The sequence below is a fragment of the Rhododendron vialii genome, chromosome 12a (genome assembly GCF_030253575.1).
Source record: "Rhododendron vialii isolate Sample 1 chromosome 12a, ASM3025357v1".
NCBI classification, from domain to species: Eukaryota; Viridiplantae; Streptophyta; class Magnoliopsida; order Ericales; family Ericaceae; genus Rhododendron; species Rhododendron vialii.
The window spans coordinates 20,354,845-20,374,738 of NC_080568.1; the positions used below are offsets into that span (position 1 = coordinate 20,354,845).

Below are 19,894 nucleotides of genomic sequence, written 5' to 3' on the forward strand. Positions count from 1 at the left end.
CGAAATCCTCGTAGCCCTCGGCAATTTATTCGTTCGGGCGAAATCCTCGTAGCCCTTGGTAATCTAATCGTTCGGGCAAAATCCTCGTAGCCCTCGGAAATCTACTTGTTCGGACATCTCAAAAACTTTTAGACTTGAAGAATGGCAAGCTCTCTCCATGCAAATTCCATCGTTCGGTGAGGCATTCACTCCCGGCGTTGGACTCTTCCATCGAGCATTGGGGCTCACCCCTAATTTCACATCCAGATGGTCCCACTTTCCACCACCGACTCTTCCAGTCCGAAGTAGGGGCTCACAAGTTGAAGATGGCCCAAATCCACCGAAGATTGAAGATTCAGCGCTCTAACCTCAGCCCGTCCCTCTTGGTTGGAGGCCTTCCTCATTCGGTTGGGCCTCTTCCATGGGTCTGAGGTGAAAAGCCACAAGATCAACCGAAGATTGAAGATTCAGCACTCCAACCTTAGCCCGTCCCTTTTGGTCGAAGGTCTCCCACGTTCGGTTGAGCCTTCCCTGCGAGTCTAAGGTGAAGAGTCATGCTGCCGCTCCAAGGTCTACGAAGAATCCTTACGTTTGGACTAAGCCCTCCCTATAGGTCGCAGGTCTCCTACGTTCGTTTAAGCCTTCCCTACGGGTCGAAGGATTCTCACGACTGGACTAAACCCTCCCTACGGGTTGTAGGCCTCCAACGTTCGGGCAACGAAGAAGACGAAGACAACTTGGATTTGTTACCATCTCGGATACTCTTTCAGTTACTATCTTTATTGCTTGGCACATAACCCGATGCATACCTTTTGCATTTTTGCTCGAGTGTTTAGTTCTTGGGGATACCGAGCGGCGTGTATCCTCAGCTGTTCACTCTCGGTTCATTTCATGCTCATCATTGCATACTTGTCATTTTATATGCATCATCTCATAAACATTCAGGTTTCAAAAGTGTTCGGAATTTCGTATTATTATCACATTCAGATTTCATTACCTTTGGACAATCCGGCTGAATCTAGCCGTGGGGCTTGCCCTTACTTCGGCCGAATCTAGCCGAGGAGCTCTCTCTCATTCCAGTCGAATTTGGCCGAGGACAGGACTTTTATTAGCATTCTGGGGCTCGGCTACATTACCCTGGCTTGGGTTATTATGCTAAATCTATTCGAAGCGCAATTATGGTCTATTTGTATTTGCAAGGAATTCACTTCGGTCATTCGGCCACACCTGGGTTCAACTCCTCCTTCATCTAAGCGATAAAGAAGAAGTTGAGGGGCTATTGTAGGGGGCCAAATTTCCCTCAGTTCATAAGGTCCAAAAGGGGTACCGTCATATCTCGGAAGGACCATAAGATGTTATCTTTGTTCTTATTTTTGGGACCTTCATTTATTATCTTGCCAAAGCCACATCATTATAGCCCCACAATTTCAACAAGTAAAGTATTATTCCACAAGTATTGCCGAACATTTGTCTTAAGTACGCTCGGGGGTTCTTCATATCACTTGGCAGTTCCTATTATCGCTCGGTAGTTCTTTGTATCGTTCGGCAGTTATCGCTCGGCAGTTCTTAGTATCGCTCGGCAATTCTTAGTATCGTTCGGCAGCTCTTTGTATCGCTCAAAAGTTAATTCTTTATGTTGCTCGGAGTACTTCACCAGCTCGACAAACATCTTTATCGTTCGGTTAAATATGCGGTCGCTCTCTATTGCTCGGTATATGGACGCTGTAAGTTATGACCTTCTAGAAGTTTCTAAAAGCTTCCTAAGCACTTTTTACCTAACTTACTCCCTAAGTCTCCTAACTTTCCATTTATAGTAACTTTCTATTAATAGCCTTTACTTAGTCATTAAGTTTCACTCACATTTTCTCTATATAAGCAAAGCTCTCCCTCATCTAAGGTACACAACTCTCCTCTCCTACATAAACGGCTTATATTCCTTGCTTTATGTTTCGATTTATCTTCCCCGGGTACTAACTAGCTCGTCGGAGGCTCTACTCGGAGGAACCCCCCTCCGGTTTGCAGGTACAAGGCTCGGTGGCAACCACCCCAAGCTCGGTAGGAATTTTTCCAGACTCGGCGAGCCCCCACACCATTCAACAGAAGAAAGAAGAGGTTCAAAGTGGAATTCACCCCCCCCCCCCCACAAAGTTAAAATACGAAAAAATAAGTACTTACAAAATAAAGGAGGTTGATTTTGGCGCTCCACTTTTAACGTAAAATTATTAGTAATTTCACGTAAAAAAATAGAATATCTGTGTACAAAAATGAAGCATGAAAATTAATTTTCAAAATAAAAACTTTAACGGGACTTGAAAGATCCAACATGCTTAAAAGTACATAAAAAAAAAGACAGTCACCCCCGTAAGCCCAAGCATAGTTTCGTCTCTGATGGTTATCTAAACAGTGTTCATGGGACCTCCGCTCTTCTGAATTTCACACATTCGTTTGAGATCCAGTACTCCCTTTCGCTCCCAAATTACATCTCCCCCCTATTGGGTTTCTCTTTCTTGAACCCATATCACCTCTCTCTCTCCCTCTCTTCCGTGATTGACCGTCAAGGCGTCTCGTCGAAGCCGTTTTCTTCGAGTTCCTCAACAATGTAAGTTCGAAACCGTGTTTCAATCCTCTGCAGTTTCCACTTTTTTTTAGGTTTTTGATCCATCGCTGCTCGTTTTGTTTCGAATGTTGCTGCAGGGGAGCCGTTAGACTGGAGGTTCGATGTCCAAAAAGTGTTGGCGGAGTCGTTATTGATCCGCAGCCGGATTGGGGTTTCGACACGCTCTTGTCGGAGCTCAGTTCGATAGAAGACAAGCTTAATGCGTCTGCACCGTTTCCTTTTACCAAAACCAAGTCGAGGTACACTTTGCGTTTTTCTACTTTACTTTTAATTTTCTCGGCGCAATTGCCTGAATTTCGCCAAGAGCATCTCAATGGGCTCCTAGTTAGTCACTTAAGGTGACATGGGTAATGATAGTAAATATTTTTTTCATTTTATTGCTTCAATGGACTTTCTAAAGTGGCTCCTAAGGTTGACTCCTAATTGGTGCCCTAAGTTTAGGGAGGGAGTTGGGAGTGAAGAGAAGAGAGAGAAAGGGAGAAGGAGAAGAGAAAGAGGGGGGAGTGGGGGAGCCACTTACATTTTTTTGGCCTAAATAAACTCTAGGACACACTTTAAGAATCAAATTTTGGGGGTCCATTGGAGTAACATTCTACTCCTAAATTAACAAATTCTTAGCACATAAAATTGCGCCCCATTTATGATTTATGTGTATATGTCCAGCTTAGGAATCAGTTTAGGAGCAATTTATTGGGAGGGCACTGGAGATGAGAGCATCTCCAATGGGTGTGGTATCTGGTTTATTAGTGGTGTGTGCTTAAGAACTAACAAACAAATATGCGGTCAGTGCTCTAGTGATCGTGTTATTTAGTGTGCTAGAGTGGGTTAATTTAGGTGTGTGCTAGAGAGTGTGCCAAGTACGATGATAATTACCTATTGTTTCTTCCATTGTTACTGATGATTAATTACCTATTACGGAATATCAGTTTGTCAGTTTGTCTGAATTTGAGATGGCACGGTCCCTCTGATATCACACTCAAGAAAGTAATTTTCGTTTTGTTCGTGCTATTGTTTGAATCTGTGCTTAGATCACCAGATTTGATAAAGAAGTGTAATCCATTAACCAAAGTGATGAAAAAAACTAATTTCTCATCGTATAAAGGCAATGACAAGCTTTTCACCCAATTTGGTGAACCGAGAAAGAAGTTTTTTTTTTTGGGTATAAGCTCGTAAATTTTGTGAAATATTTGACAAACTGTTTAGAAGAGGAAGGCTTGGAGCATTCGATCTGTTCATAAAAATGGTGAAAATGGGTTTTCGAGGTAAGGTAGGATTTTTTTAGGAGATTTGATGGAGAATCTTGCAATTGGTTCTTGTCAAATCAAGCTTTTAACCGAATGTATGCTGACTTTGTTGAAGGAAGAGAGTGAGGATTGGAGATGCCTCAGGGAGTCTATGTTAATTATTTGGTTAATGCTTTGCTTATTTACTACTTGTTGTTTTATTCATTGAACTACCTGATTATTTTGCTTACCCTATCTGAAATTATTACATTACTGGCTGTTTGATTTCAGGGAAGTTTCCTCGGCAAAGTCTGTTGAAAGGAGGGCTTTTGTTATGCGCATAGATGAGATAGAGGATGTTGAAGAAGACTACGAGGAGGAATCTCATGACCAACTTATGGTTGCTGGGAGAAGATTTGCCTGTGATGACTTTTACATCAGGTGCCAGATTCTAGTTCTTTTGTGTGGTTATAGGTTATATGAAATAAAACGATAAAGTAGCCTCCAGGAAAAAGCATGAAATAGCTGTAAGCATGAAGAAGGTGCATAAGTATTAGTAAGATGAAACTTGGAGTTTCAGGGGAGGGTGCTGTGAGATTTGTAAATTGATAAGAGAGGCAATGGTTTATGGTTTCGGAGGATGTCAGGGTCTTGGAATTACAAATTATGACAGCAGGTTGAGAGTTTTGAGGGAGTATAAAAAGAAAAATTGTGTCCTCAAATGAGGAAAGTGGAGCAAGAGACCCTGACTTTTTTAGTGATCTAATTACTCACAGGTATTGTACTTGGAGGTTTGAGTCACAATATATGCAATAATGCAAAAGATGGGATGCATCATCTCTTTTCTTGTTCTCTCTCTCTCTCTCTCTCTCTCTCTCTCTCTCTCTCTCTCTCTCTCATAATTTTGAGTTCAGTATATTACAAAAACCAATACCCCTTTCTTCAGCGACAGCGATGATTCTGAAGTAGAGTTGCCATGCGGAGCGCCATATCCTTTGATGGACAAAGTAGGATTGGTAGAAGGTGCATTGTTAGAGCTCACTCATGAACATCAGCTTAGTGTTACGGTGCGTTGCATTTTTGACATTTTATTGTTCATCTCCATTTATAGCTCTGAAAGTGTATATTTTTGTCAGTTATATGTTGCCCAATCTTAAACCCATTCTATAGAAACTTGAGCTGTTATTTTTGTGTGACTGTTTGTTAGTTTTTTGTTTTGTTTCCACCCCAGTTCCTATTAAATGCCTATGGAAATAATATTCTAGATTCAGATGGACTCTACCATGGACTCGGTTTTGGAGTGCATTGACACCTATGATTTCCCTGCGTTAGTGTTACTTGAGCTTCCAGTAGCGCATCATATAGACATATACATGTGTGTTTACACATTACACACACTCATGCACATATATATACAACATCTATCACCCTTTTTTGGTCCATCTTTTTTGACAAGGTGTATTCTCAAAAAATATGACACAAATGATATGGAGGTCATACTATTAGGGTTTAGGAATATTACGGAGGTGTTCATTTCAATTGCATGTTGGCGTGGTTATGATACCTTTCTAGACATAGTCATAGACAGGGGTACCAATGTCGGGTGCCTCTCTCCTGGGTATATGTCTAAGTGTCAGATTCATCTTTGCCGTTGTTAGTGGTATTTGCAAGGTTTTAAAGAGAATTTCATGTATAAAATGATAGTTGTATGCATACTTCTATGGTAAAATCTATGTACTAAATGTGCTTCCTATGTGCATGTCCAACTATGAAGCACCATCGCGCATATGTGTTCACTGTCTGCATGTTGGGAACATCGGAGACATGCCACGGTACTTACGTAACTTATTTGAAATTTTATTCTGGGACCACGTCTGGGATACACAGGTCTCAAGTGAGACATGTATGGCCGTATGGGGACATGGCAAGGAGCCAACACATGTAAAAACTTAATTCGAGGGTCAAATTATAATATTTGGATACTATAGCACAAATAGTATTGGTTGCTGAGATATCGTATGGAACTATTGATACTTTGTCTTGTCCCTTGTGTGGATGACTTTGCCTTCTTGATGGATTATCAACTGATTATGTAGAATTAGTGTTAATTTTTTTTTAAATTTTGGTTGTTCATGTTATAGTATTCAGTTGAATTTTTTTTGCTTGCCCCTATTGTGTGTATCCCCATTTTTTAAGAATTGCTGCAAACTGTGTCTGTGCACATGTGTGTTGATATCCAATTCGTACCTTTCCCAAATGTCAAGTATGCAACACACATATATTATGCTTTTTGTAGAGTCTAGGTGATATAGATTCCTTTATATTCACATTCCTTGAGAGTTCCTCTGCCTCAGTTCTTTATTCTATATTTTTCCTACTTGGATGATTCAGACCTTCTCAAAATAGCACATTAGCCTATGTTAAAGTTGTGCTTCCATTTCAACATTGTGATATGTTACGTGTTTTCCAATTCAGAATATGGCTATTTCTGCATTTGTATCCTTTTGTGATAGGAAAGATGTCTCTTTCTGTTTCTCTCCACATTTATCTACTTATGTGTGATTAATATTCTTTTGTCTACTGAAGTGCCCTTTATCTTTATCGTGCAGGAGGTAGTCAGGAACCAGGTTTTAGCACTGGAGACAGATCTGATGGATGAGAACAAGAAGTTTATTTATGCACTTAATCGAGTTAAGAAATATACCGAAGCACGGCAGGAAATTGAGAGAAAACAGGATATGCAGTATCAACGTGAGATGTAAGCTCCACTATTTTGATTTTAATTCTACTTGTTCAGTTTGAATCTGAACGATTGCATTATAGCATAGCTTTGTTTCTTATATGTGATACTGTTGACTTCTTCTGCCCAAGTCTTTGTCATTTTTGGACAAGATCTTAATTTTGAAGCAATTATAAAACATAGTCCTACTGAGGTGCTAATAATGTCTTTGGTGTTTTCACTTTTACATAGGTGCTTTCTTCAAGGCTTAAGAACTTTAAAGAACTTAAGGAGCTTGACTGAAAATTCTAAAACCATCTGAATGGGATTCTGAGTTTGTCAGATCATAAATGTGTACATTTTACATATAAATCCATTAAAGGGGTGAGGAAGGTTGTAACTTTCTGTCAAGGCCCCATGAGTCTATCTGGAGCTCAGTCAGTTGCCTAATGGTACTGCATAGTCCACAATATAGATGCTACTCAGCTATCCCATGGGTTGGGGTGAGGCATTTAGGAAAGTTGTCATGAGCACTGTACCAAATGATAGTGCAAATGTGCTTTATAAGCTCGCAGGGACATGGGATCCAATTCGCCTCTTGCTTAAAGCATCTGGAGCCTTTGTGATTGTGGGCTGGTTCATGTTACCACGGACAACACGAGTGATTAAATTTAGGCATTCAATGTCCTCTGTTTCCTTGTAATTTAATTTATCAGAGCAATGGTCTGCTTCTAATTCCGGACTCTTTCGTGGGGGCATTTCACGACATATGTTTCATAGCTGGCTCAGGATGAACCAAGGACATCATTAACTAGTAGAACCAGTTGGGCTATGGCTTTTGTAGTCATGCGGCAGGTCAATTTTGATTTGTTCTATCCGAGTCTTTCTGTGACTAAGCCAGCTTTGTATTAACTAGTGAGCATTGTGACAGTGGAAATCCCAAACATCTAACTTTTAGCAACCCAAAAGTAAGAAAAACGTAATTGCAAGTCTATAGATGTGGAAACTTGAATTGATAGATAAAGGAGGAAGAGTTAAGGTAAAATCCAGCGGAGAATAGGTGGTAACCCAAACTTCCCACCGGACAACGAAACATGAGAGAACTTGATGCTGCGATTGAATACCATGAAGCTATAGGGAATCTAGAGGAGCAGAAAAAAAAAAAAATGGAGACAATCATTTGTTTAAATTGCTGGCTAGAGTTGTACCAGGGAAACTTGATGAGTACTCCAGGATGTCATGAAGGACCAGCAGGCAGTTATTCAAACAATGCTGTAGAATCCCCAAATTTGGTAAAATTATGCAACTGATGGATGGAGGAATTTCGGATCCGGTTCATTTCTAAAACGGTTAGGCGAACTGATGTAGTGGGATAAATTTGGGCATTTCTCTTGTGATCAGCTTGTAGTTGGTGTGTCAAAGGAAGCCAAGGAAACTAAACCCTTCAGATGTCTTATGGGGAGATTTAACTGTGAAGGTGAAGAGCATATTTGTCAACAAGATAATTATTTGCCTACCAACAATACGGGGCTGGTTTTTTAATATCGTGATGACACTATGAGAGTTAGATGTTCTGATATTATTGTATGAGTGAAGCCCTACAATTTGTTGGAAATTATTGGTCTAATTAGGTGTACAGTGTAAAGAAATAGACCCTTTGCGATAACAGTATGCAAGCTAAAGATTTTTGAGAGACGTAAATATGTTGAGAATTTCTCAACTTTAGAACCACCAATGGTTTAAGGAAAAAAAATGTGTTGTTTGATACTCCCTCCGTCCCATTTTCTTTGGACTTTTTTGATATTCGTGTCATTTTTATCTTCCAGTATGAATCTCCAAAAATATGCAATATGCATCTTGTTTGATAGTTCTTGATTAGATCTATAATATAAAGTTTTCAAAATTATGAAAAGTATAATAAATTGGGAGATATAAGAGTTTAAAAAATGGTGCAAATATTGAAAAAGACCAAAGAAAATTGGACGGAGGGAGTATATTCTAAATGTTGATACTGGTTGTTGATTCCATTTTGGCTCTACTTTTTCACCTTGTAGTTTCCTCCTACAATAGGAAAAGAACATAATTTTTACTTCATGCGAATTGCAGTGCAGAAGCACTGGATAATCACTTAACAGCAATTCAGAGGGACCACGAGCATAAATCCCAAATAGAAGAAAGAAGAATTAGAGATGATGCAGCTATTGAGGAGGCCAAAAGAAGAGAAAAGGCTCTTCAGGAAGAAAAGCTGCGGCAAGAAAAGGTTAGATAAGAAGCAGAGGCTTGTTAACTTGGTGATCCTTTGTCTGACATGTCATTCATTTGCATAAAAAACCGTATGCATGGTGACACTTTTCATGCTGTTTCTTCAACTCAACCAAGAAAAAGGCAGTTTTCTACAACGGAGAACCTGTCCTAAGCAGAGCCTTTCAGACCCACGCCAAACTTTGGGCTCAAGCAACTTCTTGCTAGAAATAGCTTTTGTTTAAGTCAAGAACATGAATTTTTTAATGTTTTTTAGTTCTCTAAAACTTCACTTTTTAGGGCATAATTTCCGTTAAAGCGAATGTTTCCGTGCATTTCCTCACTGTGTCTACTCGAATGGTGTAGCACATTATGTTTGGAGCAAGTCACTCTTCATTTTTGGTTCAGTGGTGGGTTTACCTTCCTCATGCTGCATAGGAACACCGTGTCAATTGGTTTTCTCTCCTTTTATTTGCTACTGGTTCTACTTTTCTTTTTCTTTTCTAATTTTAAATGTTACAATGTGAACATGGACTTTTTGCTAATAATATTCATGAACAAACAAGGGTGGTAGAATACTGGAGGTGTGGATAATAAGGTTTATGCCCCGTAGTGCATAATAAGGTTTTACTCATATGAACATTGTTAGTGCTCAATATGCTTTTTGTTTTTGTAATTTTGTGGAATGCAATACTTCCCTTCCACCCACGATAGATCCCTTTAATTCTATGGAAACTGTCTTAAGAATCAGAAATATGAACACTTCATTTTTCTTAAAAAAGGTGGACTATGATGTCAGTAACCATCGTGATTCGTAACAACACATGCCATCAATCAGAACTTTTCTCACATACTGAAAATCTGTTATGCAAGGAAACCTTGTATGGGACAAAGATGTCAATGTCTTTTCCAATATAATGCATGCAGGATCATATTGTGCTCGTTTGCCAAAGTATTATGTTTCCTGTGTGCACTCATGGCTCTGTATCGGATTGTGATTGCTATGATTCTTAGATTGGTTCCTGTTTTTCTGCCCACAATTGGTTTGCTATAGTTATCATGTACATCTACTTCCTGGGAATTGGTGGGAAATTCTACTGGTAACATGATAGTATATCTCCTTTTCTTATGTAAATGTTAGATATTGATCATTGAGGTTGTATCTTTGGATGCAGGCTAGACTTATCATTGAGGTTGTATCTTTGGATGCAGGCTAGACTTGAGGCTGAAAGGAAGAGAGCTGAAGAAGCAAAAGCAGCTGCTGTGGAAGCTGATAGGAAGGCAGCAAAGGAAGCTGCGGAAAAAGTTGCCAAGGAAGATTCAGCAAGGGCTGCTGCCGCTGCTGTGGTTGCTTCAGCTGTAGCTATTGGGCGTCAGACAGGTGCCAGCTCAGTAGTTGTGAATGATGGATCCAGGAAATTTAGACCTGATGGAGTAAAAGAAGTTCTACAAGCAGGTATGTCAGTTCCAAAATCTTATGCTATTTCTAGGGGGCAACCCTCGCTTTTCCATGTGTCAACCGTTTTATTTGCTATGATTCATCCTTTTTAACCTCCAACTGGAGTGCAAAAAGTCATGACTCATGTCAGTTAATACCACTTGCTGCCGAAGCCAAAGAAGACTAATGTGTGTTTTGACTTGCATAATTCAATCTAATGTGAAGAATCCTTGTAAGCATAAGTCATGATGGTTTTTCTACCTGAGTCTGTATTTTTTTCCCCACCTTTTGTCCTTGTAGTCTTGCTCATGTATGTAAATAACGTGACTCCATATTTTTTCAGTAGAAAATAAGCATGCTGCTTGAATTGAAGGATGTGTTCTGAATTTCATTCCCACATCCATTAGAAATTTCATTCTCATCTGGAATTGCAATTGACTAATCAATTTGATTGCAGGAAATATACTTAAGTGTGCAGAAAGCGCTATAAAATTAGAGGAAAGAAGACAACAAATTTACAAGGAAGTTGCCATTAAAAATGAGGAGCTGAGATTGGGTTCAAACACTGTAAGTGATTATGTGAATGTTATCAGACTTTGAATCTCCAGAGAGTTTAGAAATGGCTCCTTTGCTCATATTTTAGAAGTGTTCTCCTGTTCCGGTTAGTGTTATGCAACTTATGCTGATATTGAGCATCATATTGTACTTGTTGATGCCTTCCCTTGAATGTAGAAATGTAGTTGTATTATTCTCGAAATGCAGATGCTTATATCCTTGCTACAGAATTCCTTGCATTACTTTTATATTGGAATTGAATTTTTTTTTTTTTTTGACAAGTGCGAGATCTTATTGAACTCAACCAAAGAAACAAAGCCTAGGGATGGAATCCCTTACAACAGCCAACAAATACAACCACAAAGACAGCCAGCATCTAACAAAAGAACACCAGCCTTTCTGGCCTGTCCCTCACCAGGAACAGGGACAGCAGGAATATCAGCCTTTCTAGGCTTCTTAACACCCTTGCTACGACCCCTTCCCTTCTTCTTTGGTGGAGAAACCCCAGAAGTCAGATCAAGAGTCAACCCAGCATCAAATTCCTCATCAGTGGGGAGAGTAATAGGATCTCCAACTGGATCAAGAGGGCCCTGACCCTCATCACCAGGTATACTTTGAAAGATAGAGAACATATTTTCCCCGGACTTAGTACCAGAAGAAGAGCACAAAGGCTTAGGAACCATAGGAGGTAAAACCACCTCTGTCCCCACCATAACAGACTTCTGCTTAGAATTCTCCATAACCCTAGGAGATCCTTATCATACACAATGCCAGGAGAATGAACTGGAGAAACCACAACAGAAACACCAGCAGATTCATCAACTGTAGAAGATGGAACACCAGCAGCATGATTAAGAGCAGAGGCAGTCACTACAGTGGTTTTAGCAACCCACACCTGCTGCTTAGGAGGCATAGGAGCAGGTTTAGGCTGGCAATGCTTATGTCCAAACACATGGCACAATTTACACATGAGGGGCTTCCACAGATACCAAACCCTAATTGTAAAGTTGGCCCCCGAGGGTAAATTCAGAACAAAGCTTTCAGGCAAAGGAGCAGATGCATCAACTTCCACACAGATTTTGGCATAACTGGTCTTTTACAAGATTCAGCGAGGTGGTCAGCATAAAGGAGTTTCCCAATTGTGCTTGCCACATGGCTCAACCCATCCTCTGTCTAGAGCTCCAGTAGAAAACCAAACCAAACCGAGCCTTGTGTCCCAATCACTTGGGGTCGGCTCTAGAGATCCTGTAGAACATTTGTAAAAATGAGAAAATACAGGAATCTTTACTAATTGTTCCTTAACTAGGCTCATTGGAGGATGCCATTGTTAAAGCACCATAGGACTACCCCCAAAGTGCTGTGGACCAGATTCTATCACCTGCCAACAGGAGCGGTGTAAGGCAATGAAGACACAGGAACTGACCTAGGGCTCGAAGAGCAGCCCTTCTCCACCAACTCTTGTCGAAGCCTATGAACGTCAGCACTCAATTCACAGATTTGAGTCACCGCAGGGACAGCAGATTCCGAAATCACCAGACGATCAAAACTTGGAGTGGAATTCTCCAGCACCTCAATTGGATTCTCGTGATGAACATTGACGGGAGAAAGCTTAGTGCCACACGAAGAACCAGATTTCAGCAGAGAGCCTTCCAGAACCATAAAATTAATCTCATAACCATCCTCCCCCCTGAATCGAGATCAGAAAGGAACAAAAAAAAAAAAAAAACGAACCCTAGAAATAGCCACAGAGAGAGAGAGAGAGAGAGAGAGAGAGAGAGAGAGAGAGAGAGAGAGAGAGAGAGAGCAAAATTCGAATATTTGAATTTATTGGAATTAAACTTATTTTCAACTTTGCAAGTTTTATCAGAACCAGTCTTGTATTTTTATACTGAATCATGTCTTTATCTGCTTCTCATGCACAGGACCCCCTCAACCATGGCGCAAAGATACGGAGACTGGTCAAAACAATTACTGGGTTGAAGGATAACGTAAGGTGAGGTGAATTCTTCTATGGTAACTCTTAGTTGCTGTCATCATTTGATATCCCATTCTGCACGCAGATATAATGTTACTGCAATTCATTGAGGCATTGATACCCTTTTCCATGTGTGATGTACCTTTTATTAGTAAAGGGTCGGAGGGGATTTGAAGCTATAATCAATTTTACTCAATTAGCAAGGGTTACACACTAGAGCTCATTCTAGTACTCAAAGTGGTGCGGTATCCATCACTAGGGATAGGGTTGCAAGCGAACCAAGCTGTTCATGAGCAGCTCAAGGCTTGGCTCGGTTTGTTTATTAAATGAGCTGAGCTCAAATAGAATTTTGGCTCGTTTAGCAAATGAGAGGAGCTCGAGCTAGCCGTAGCTCTGCTGAGTCTGCTCGTGTAGATAACCTCGGCATGTATGTATGGGCTTGGCTCGTTTATTGAGTTTTGTTTTGTTCTTGAACCGAGGTTGATTTCTCAAATACTAATTGAGCTCAAGCTCACTGAGTTTTAAACCAGCCGAGCTTGAACACCCTAAAGCTTAGCTCGTTTGTACCCCTAGTCCTAGAGAGCTCCCATAGAACCTATGGTGATCCGATAGGTCGGCGTGACCACACGGATAACTTGGAGATAAGCATACTAAATCACTAATCAAAGAGGAAAGATAATAACATACAGAAATTGTAACTAAGCCAATATGGCACATATATGAACAAGAATCAACATTTTTTTTGCTGATAATGATCCTTGTTCATGAGTCTGTTGGTGTTTTGGTGCAAAATTTGCATGTGTTTTGAGTGTACTGGATCTCTATAGCATTTATTCCCTTGTTCTTAATTTCAGTCGAATACTTTCACGTGACATATGTGACTTGCATATTGGTGTTTATGGATTAATTTGCTATTGCAGAACCAAAGCAGAACAATTGGTTGAGATATTCTTTGATTCATCTTGCCCCCAGTCGATCAGTGTAGCAATTTTTGCCGAGAAGGTAATAGTCGTCGACTTTTTACCTTTTAGAATGGTGGGAACATGAAGAAAGGAACAGAAAAGTAAAAGGGGTCATGCTCCAGTGATTTGGTGCCATACTTGCAGATTTATTGGAAAGAAAATGCTCTCTCTCTCTCTCTCTCTCTCTCTCTCTCTCTCTCTCTCTCTCTCTCTCTCTCTCTCTCTCTCTCGTGCGCGCGTAACACTAGATGTATGTGTGTATGTTGTTATGCTTTGTGCTATTTGTACTTACACTAGGTCGTAACTGGTAACCAAGGAAATTTAGATAAACAACTTAATGTACTAACATGTATGCTGTTTCATTGTCAAGGAATTTAGATAAACAACTTAATGTACTGACATGTATGCCGTTTCATTGTTGCAGATCGTGGACCAGTGTCTTACGCCAAATAAGGCCACATTTGCTTATGCTCTTGCCGCCGTTCTTGTTTCTTCACGGGTACCAAATGTTCCCCTTTTTGTTTGTCTTACGACTCTTAACTTAACCCTGCTTGTAGTTAGTTTTCTAATAGGCATTAAAATGTGAGGCAAATAAACAGTTTAAGGATTTGTACTTCTGAGCTTTTGATGATTGCATCCACGTGAATCTGTTTTGGCAAGTTCTTGGTTTTAGGATATATATGAGACTAGTGCTATGCTGGCTTGGTTGCATCAGGGGCCGTGAGCACTTAGATGTAATTCAGCATTATATGTTTGATAATGTAAATTATGTGGTATGAGTTCAAACAGGAACTTGATATTTCGTTAGAAGTTGAACTTTATCTAGTAGTTTTACAAAATCATTCTGCGTCTAGTTATTTTGCTGGGACACGTTCTCTAAACGGCTGTTTGCACATTGTATGAATTAACTGCATGTCAGACAACTGACTCTTCGAATTGTTGCAAATTATGTTTTTGAACTAGGTTCCACTTGCTATGGATCTTCTCCTTGCCCAGTTGAATAGAGCTTGCATCTACACTGTCCCAAAGCATATTACTTACTCCAAGGTACTCACCACAAGTTTTAAAGATTCATTTGCTTTGTAAGTACTTTCTTTCTGTGTACGTGTTTTGATTTTTCAATGATGGCATCATTTAGTGAAAATCTTCTCCACGACGACTCTACAAATTGGCAAATGGGATGCAATAGATAATAGTTGAAGAAAGTTCGGCTAATTCCTGTATCTTCTAGTGTTTTTGTCATGTGAATGTTAACACTGTTCTTGCTTCTTCAGACGCTATTTGGAACGAAAGAAGCTTATCGCCAAGCCATTGGTTACAAAGAAGAAGACGGGGTGCTTGAGAGTGAAGAGAAATATGTTAAACGGGTAGACTCATGTATGAGACTTTATGGAGCTCTTGTTCAGGTCTGTCCCTCTGCTGAATTCTATTTCAACCAATACCTTGCAATAAATGTGTAGAAATGCACCTACGGTAGTTTTGCATCTGGTTATTCTACGAATGCCTCTGTATCCTTTATAGGGGGCCCATTTGGTTAACATTGCTTATTTATAAACCAAAATTGTTCGGCATCCACTTTGCTTATTTGGAAGAGGAAATATTGGGATCTTGTTGAATAAGCAAATGAGGAACTCGACTGCAAATAAGCAAGCGAACAAAACCCACAAAACCGGCCCTTTGTCTAAGCTATAAGAAAATAACTACAATAACTAAATGGGCCCTCACTTCTAGGCAAAAAGCAAATACACAACTAACCAGACAGGTCCTTAGTTTCAACCTATGGTGCTAAGATCCTGTTTTTTGACAGACGGAGGATGGGGGTGTCCAAAACAAGCATGGTCTGACAGAAGGTTGGGCATGGCTTGCCAGATTCTTGAATGCTCTCCCTGCAAATTTATATACTGGAGTTGCATTGCTGGCATTCCTTGAAGTAAGTCGATTTGACGTATTTACTTGTAAAACTGACTTAGAATGTGTAGATTTTGTTAAAAAAACTCTGTTTTGCTACCAGATGGCAGGGTTTGCTCTCTATAGAAGATACAAAGCTCAGTTCAAGAAGTTATTGAACATCATTTACCGGGACTTTTTAAGTGCACTTAAACAACGGAGAGGAGATGCAAAGCTCACGATAGTCATCACTAGTATCCAGAGTTACATAGAGTCAAACAAGTTCCTTGAGGAACCAGAAGGAAGGTCCCTGCAGAGTTCTTCACTATCACGAGAGTGTGCTCCGGATGAGTATGCCCAAGCACCATCATCATATCATCGCCCATCAAACAGGGGTTTCTACCAGTATTAGACGTCATTGCATCTTCAAAGAGTTTGAGTAGTAGTTGCGCGAGGTGTAATTTAAACCAAATCTTTGGGTGGGAAAGGAGGAGAAGCTTTCCATCCCTGGTTCTGGTTTAATCCTCCATATTCATTTATTTTGGAATTCTTATTTTTAGAGTGGGATTCCAACTTAGCTCCCCTTGATCGAGATTTTGAGAAAAGTCTCTCTTTGGAGGGCACTGTTTGAAGAAAGTCGTATGCTGTATTTGGGGTAATTATTGTCTATTGTTTACCTCTGTTGTAGAATCAGAGAGTGGAGTAGTAGTTGCACGATGTGTAATATAACCAAAGCTTTGGGTGAGAAAAGAGGTGAAGTTCTCCGTCCCTGGTTCTGCTGTAACTGGCCTGGCATGGATCCTCGATGTTCATTGATTCTGGAATTCTTATTTCTAGTGTGGGATTCCGACTGAGCTCCCCAAGGTGAGATTTTAAGAAGACTTTCGCTTTGGAGAGCCATGTACAAAGGAAGTTGTAAGCTGTATTTGGGTAATTAATAATTATTGTGTGTCGTTTACCTCTATTGTAGAATCGGACGAGGTATATCTTATTTATAATTTTTACAATGGTGGGAATATTTATTTGCTAAGGGAAATATTTGGGAGTTTGGCTCGACTAATTTCCTTATTCACGTGCAGTTTCTAGTCAAACCCACCCATAGGTAAGCCTACATAAAAATGATTTGTTTGGAAAAGGGTTTTTCTCAGCCTTTTGGTTATTTTGGTTTCGTGCTAGTTGTTTGGATTTCAAAATTGTAGTTTAGTCTATACGGTGTTTGAAGTCACTTTGTTTTTGCTTCAAATCGAAGTATCGGAATAAACCGGTCAAAATGAACCAAGTCGAACCAAACTAGAAATTTGGTTCTCAAAATGTCCAAACCAGAACCAAGCCGAACCAAACAGGAAATTTGCTTCTCAAAATGTCCAAACCAAAACGCCTGGTTTAATTTAAAACAGACGTCCGGCTTAACTTAACATAGGCCTAATCTGGATGATAACCAACCATTTATGTCTCTACGCGAGGGACAAGTTTTGTCGCAGGTTATTCTCCACCAGAGACGGCCTCCCAGACTTGGCTTTTCCGATTCAAACCCATCACCATCGTGGTTAGCACTATTGCTTTCCAGTCCCTTGTTGAACGCTTCTCTTCTTCCCTCAGGTCTCTCTCATGCGCGCGCACACGGGTACAGCTCTCCACAGTGGGACCAGAGGGGTTTTTGGTAAAATGGGAGCAGGATACAATTTGGATTGGAGGGTGTGTCCAAAATTAATACCTCTCCACCCGGATATACATATCCCAGCCAAAACATATCCAGCGTGCAAAATGCAAACAAGCGAGGAGTATCCGGCTTGCAAAATGCAAATAAACAGGCTGTAAATATTGTAGTAGGAGAATAATACCCTACTTATCCCGACACAACTGCGTACATTTAGACATTTAGTACAGCCCCACAAACATGAACATAATTTACTGAAATGCAAAAAACTTGTTGTTTCGCTAATAATCCACTTGGATTATTTTTTGTTTTTATTCAATAAAAATTTGTATTCGTTAGTTTTGTGCCAATTTGTGAATTATTGATTCGTCTTGGCGAGAGAATCGGAAAAATAAAAAAGTTTGACCCAAACTAAATTCTTTTTTGAATAAAGCAAAAAAAAAAAGGTTTGTTGACATGTTTTTACCTTTATTCACATAGTTCAATATACTTGTACATATTTTCATATAGTTTTCACATACTCCAACTCATGTTGAGATCCTTAATCACCGCCTACCGGAGAGGAGCTGTTGTAGGTATTGAGTAAATGCAATTCCAAAGTTCCCATTGAGAGATTGATAAAGTCATCTTCATGATTGACTCTGGACTCTTAGGGCACCTCACTTCTATCTTTTAGATCTTGAATCAGCAGCAGAGTAGGACCATGAGTGTAATTTCACCTGCACATCTTCAGCAAAGGCTTGCACCTCAATAATGCATCAAATATCCTGTATTTCCCCCACCTATGCTCAACTGAAGTTGGATGAGATGAGACAGAAAAATTGTCCCACCCAAAGTCAACTGAGTTTGAAATTAAGCGAGCCTTGGCTTTTCAGTAAAATTAGGAGGCAGTACCAGCATCTCAGCAGCTGCATCATCAGGATCAATATGTTGACATACATTCCATATCGATCCTAGGCAATATCAAACAAGGAAACTCCCTATCACCTATTGCAAGGACACAATTGAACTTATGAGAAAGCACAGTTTCTTCAAGGAGGGAATAATCCTTCAATCATAAGAGGCTTCCCATCGTATGTAGCAAGGAAAGCATGGATGTATGTCAATGCTTCAGAATCAGTATAATCATGAGACTACAACAGAGCTTTGACCAATGAAAGAGATTGACCTTATGGATAAACCCCTAACTAGACTGACCTGGTGACAATATTGACTGACTACAAAGAGAAAAACATTTTTACTGAAGTTTCCGTAAATAAAGTTGACGGAAGTGAATCGCTACCGTCCAAAAGTGTTTGGACGGTCCAGATTTTAATGAAACTTTTTCAAGGAAAAGTTAATTGTGACCGGTCATAATTAAAAACGAATCTCAGCCATTGATTGCGCGAATAGACGGTTGAGATTATGCCGCTCCGTGAACAAGCCGTGAAAAAGTCTATCTCGACTACAAAAAGCAAAACCAACACCTGAGAGATAAAGTTTAACTTGAGAAGACAAACCATGAGGAAAAAGAAAAACTCTATGCTTATGACTCCCCCAGCTGCAACGGTCCTTGGTTACACGATAAACCACTGAACGTTGGAGACAACAGACATGAACCCAGAGCTAAAAATGAGACACAAGAAAACAAATTTTGAGGAAACACTGAGCAGAGAGCCAGAGACTAACACCTTATCTTGACGTTGACAATACTACTAAAGAGCATTGATATTTCTTGTATTTCGAAAACTTAACTTTATTAGCCAAGTCCACAGGTATAAATAAGTTACAACAATGAGATAAGGATTACAATTGAAACCTTCAAAAACTAAATATATTAGTATATCCTAAGCTACAACTAACAACTTGAAAGAATGATAATTATCCTAAGCAACAGCATTATTATCCTTATCCTTTACACGCCCCCGCAAGATGGGGCTCCCATCGGAGACACCAATCTTGCACCGTAGAAGTGAAAGACGTTGGCGAGACAGTGGTTTGGTCAGGGCATCAGCAAGTTGATCTGCGGTAGCAACGTGAGAGACTTGAAGAAGGCCTTTGGAAACCAAATCACGCACGAAATGGAAGTCAATTGCGATGTGTTTCATGCGAGAGTGGAACACAGGATTAGCACAAACGTAGGTGGCCCCAACATTGTCGCAGTAGATTATAGGGGCTTTGGTGAGAGAAACACCAAGTTCACCGAGTAAGGATTGTAGCCACAATAGCTCAGCAGCTGTGGCTGCCACTGCACGGTATTCAGCCTCAGTAGATGACCGAGAAACAGAACGTTGTTTACGAGAGCTCCACGAGATGGCATTACCAGATAAATGATGTAGGCAGTGGTAAAGGTGCGGTCATCATGATTGCCAGCCCAATCGGCATCCAAGTATGCATGCAAAAATGGAGTAGCTTGACGTTTGAGAAAAAGGCCATGAAAGATGGTGCCTTTGAGATACCGAAGGAGTCGCTTCGCCGCTGTCCAATGCATTTCAGTAGGTTTGTGCATAAACTGGGACAGTTTGTTGACCGCAAAAGCAATATCCGGGCGCGTAATGGAAAGATATTGGAGAGCCCCAATGACACTACGGTAATCACTGGCATTAGTTGACGAGGAGCCATCATGCAGGGTGAGAGACCCACTCGTCGGCAGCAGAGTACT

At 40.2% G+C, this 19,894-nt stretch overlaps 1 protein-coding gene across 1 annotated transcript; it reads left to right on the forward strand.

Annotated features, from left to right (window-relative positions):
• Window positions 1-2,348: 2,348 nt before the first annotated feature.
• On the forward strand, window positions 2,349-16,664 carry LOC131311115 (mRNA export factor GLE1-like). The gene is made up of 15 exons (XM_058338444.1): window positions 2,349-2,578; window positions 2,674-2,835; window positions 4,111-4,260; window positions 4,766-4,886; window positions 6,429-6,577; window positions 8,645-8,798; window positions 9,992-10,235; window positions 10,675-10,784; window positions 12,695-12,765; window positions 13,668-13,749; window positions 14,134-14,208; window positions 14,673-14,756; window positions 14,984-15,115; window positions 15,517-15,639; window positions 15,721-16,664. Coding segments are annotated over exons 1-15 (1,947 nt in total). The 5' UTR covers window positions 2,349-2,576; the 3' UTR covers window positions 16,009-16,664.
• The last annotated feature ends 3,230 nt before the right edge of the window (window positions 16,665-19,894 follow it).

Bases quoted from the DNA above. Each gene is read 5' to 3' on its own strand.
- LOC131311115 (XM_058338444.1), top strand. The intron at 10,785-12,694 runs GTAAGTGATTAT...TCTCATGCACAG, and splicing joins TGAGATTGGGTTCAAACACT to GACCCCCTCAACCATGGCGC. The intron at 15,640-15,720 runs GTAAGTCGATTT...TTTTGCTACCAG, and splicing joins CATTGCTGGCATTCCTTGAA to ATGGCAGGGTTTGCTCTCTA.